This window comes from Alosa pseudoharengus, unplaced genomic scaffold (genome assembly GCF_046254945.1).
Source record: "Alosa pseudoharengus isolate Yale_2024_CS ecotype anadromous, Long Island Sound unplaced genomic scaffold, YU_APseudo_1.1 YU_APseudo_1.1_scf_9, whole genome shotgun sequence".
Lineage (NCBI taxonomy): Eukaryota > Metazoa > Chordata > Actinopteri > Clupeiformes > Clupeidae > Alosa > Alosa pseudoharengus.
The window spans coordinates 23972846-23975345 of NW_027468881.1; the positions used below are offsets into that span (position 1 = coordinate 23972846).

A 2500-nucleotide genomic window follows, 5' to 3' on the forward strand; every position below is an offset into this window, starting at 1 on the left:
TCATTAGAAAGTCTCTGCTGTAACTGTCTATTTGTCTGTCTGTTTATTTGTGTCTTGGTGTGATGTCACAGGTACGCTGGCGATTACGCCGCTCTGTCCAGCATCGTTTGTCTTTATGTGTCAATGTCTTGTGTGTGGAGCGCTTTGGATTACTAAGTACATGTTAAATGCGCTTTATAAATAAAAATGACTTGACTTGACTTGAACTCATCTGATGAGTTATGTTCACAACCAACCCAAAAACAGCGGAACACCAGGAACAAGAGTTACCATGGCGATAAGATCTCCACACCACAACACATCGCCGTTACCGTGGGAGCGCATCGGTTTAGGCGTGGGAGAGCAGACACTTTAGCCCTACGGGAGATTACACCCAAATGTCTCCAGGCTCAAACATGTGTATGTGTATGATTACACAACAGATATCATCAGGGTTTATGACTGGCCATGCTGGCTCTGGGTCCCTGTGTCATCAGGGGAACTGCAGGAGGCAGAGGTGTGTGTTTGTATGTTTGTTTGTGTGTGTGTGTGTGTGTGTGTGTGTGTGTGTGTGTGTGTGTTTTCTTCAACAATCATGTTTTCTCTACACTTGCACACTAAGCACTCCCAGCTTGTTTCAGCTGATTGATAGAGAACACCTTTAAGATGTCTAAAGGTTAATCAATTCTGCCTCAGGATAAGTAATGTTCTGCAAAGTGTGTGTGTGTGTGTGTGTGTGTATGGGGTTCATATATTTTTGCAAGCTCATAGGTTTTTCTAAATTCTCAGTGAGTTAGTTTGGGGCTCATCTTTGATGCAACATGTCTAAACTGAATTTGTTGGTCTTTCTCTCTGTCTCTCTCTTTCTCACCTTGCCTCCCTCTCTCCTCCTCTCTCACCTGTTCTTTTCATTCTCCCTCTCTCTTTCTTCTCCTCTCCCTCTCACTCCATCTATACCCCCTGCTTTTCTCCTCTCCTCTTTCTCCTACCCATCTCTCTTTCCCTTTCTCCTTCCCTCTGCCTCTCTTTTCTCCCTCACTCTTTCCCTTCTCCTTTCCTCCGCCTCTTTCTCTCCACATTTCTGCCCTCCCCTTCCCTTCTTCCTTCTCCTCCTTTCTCTCACTCACTCCCCCCCATCCCTCTTCCCCCTCTGTCCCTCCCTCCCTCCCTTCTTCCTCTCCTCCTCTCTCCCCCACCCTCCCTCCCTCCTCTCTCTCTCTCTTGGTCAGGCTCCACCCTGTGTAAGGACTTGCGGCTGTACCTCAGTAAGTGCTTCACGCCGGGCTCCATGGACAGCCAGCTGCAGCAGGTCATCCGGGAGAACCTCTATCTGCGGGCCGTGCCCTGTAAGTCTGTCCTTTTGTCCACCCGTTTGTCCTGCTGTCTGTCCGGCTGTCCCTCTGTCCCATCGTCCCTGCTTGCCCCTCTACCATGGGGTCCTCCCACCCCTCAGGGGACCATTTCCCCACTCTCATCTTTCTCATCTCTCTCTCTCTCTCTCTCTCTCTCTCTCTCTCTCTCTCTCTCTCTCTCTCTCTCTCTCTCCTTCAGTGCCTCTGTGTCCTTCCTCCTGTGTCCTTCCTCTCATCTTTCCCAGGGTCTGATGATGATAATGTCCCCTCATACCCCCACACAGTGTGCCCTCTCCCCTCTCCCCTCTCCTACTGCCTAATCATCTTCTCATCTCCTCACTCAACACTTCAGAGTTTACTTTGCTCTCTCTTCTGGTGTTATGTATCCCTTATGTTCCTCGCCTCCTGCCTGCCTATGTAGGCTACTCCCTTCATTATATCTCCCTCACAATAAGTCATTCTAATATCTCATGATATCTCTCTTCTAATATCTCATAATGTCTTTGTCCTGTAATGTCTCATTCTCTGTGTCTCGTTGTGTCTCTCACCAGCCTCTCATCAGGTCTCCCTGTATGTGCTAAATCAGATCTCTGTGGTGTGTTACAGTGCTCATTGTGTCTTTTCATGTTCAGTCATCCTCCGTAACAATATTGTTGCATGCATCCTCCCCCTCTCGTGTAAATGGCGTACTTATCAAAGCTAATAGCTGTTTAAATATCTGTTTAAATGCTTTCATCCTACTGAGACTGGGAAACATCATGTATAAGAGGGTTGATTATTTGGACAACTAATACTTACGCCTACTAATGTAGTGATGTCCCTTAATGGTAGCAAGCTAGCAAGTTTGTGGTCTGTTTACATTAATTTGCGCATTATACTTTACAAGAACTCTTTACAATACACTTGTAATACAATACACAGTTTCACACAAACAAGTAACTTCAGTGCTGACACACACAGTGAACAGATGGTGTGTTAGTGACATGGACTACGTGTTTTAATACATTATGACAGTATAAAGTAACACAAAGGCTTTTACAGCCTTGTGCAAATGAAAAATGATCAATATACAGTATAACACCCATTGCTCAGAGCTGTGCACCACTGTACATCTTTCTATACATTCTGATGTTCCTGTCTGTCAGGTCACATATATGTATATACAGGTA

The 2500-nt window shown here is 45.9% G+C and overlaps 1 protein-coding gene across 1 annotated transcript in view; it reads left to right on the forward strand.

Annotated features, from left to right (window-relative positions):
- magixb (MAGI family member, X-linked b) overlaps positions 1–2500 on the forward strand; it is an 83747-nt gene that overhangs the window by 28209 nt on the left and 53038 nt on the right. The window contains exon 3 of the mRNA XM_076276511.1: positions 1209–1325. Coding sequence (XP_076132626.1) covers positions 1209–1325 — 117 coding nt within the window. The remainder of the gene's footprint in view (positions 1–1208; positions 1326–2500) is intronic.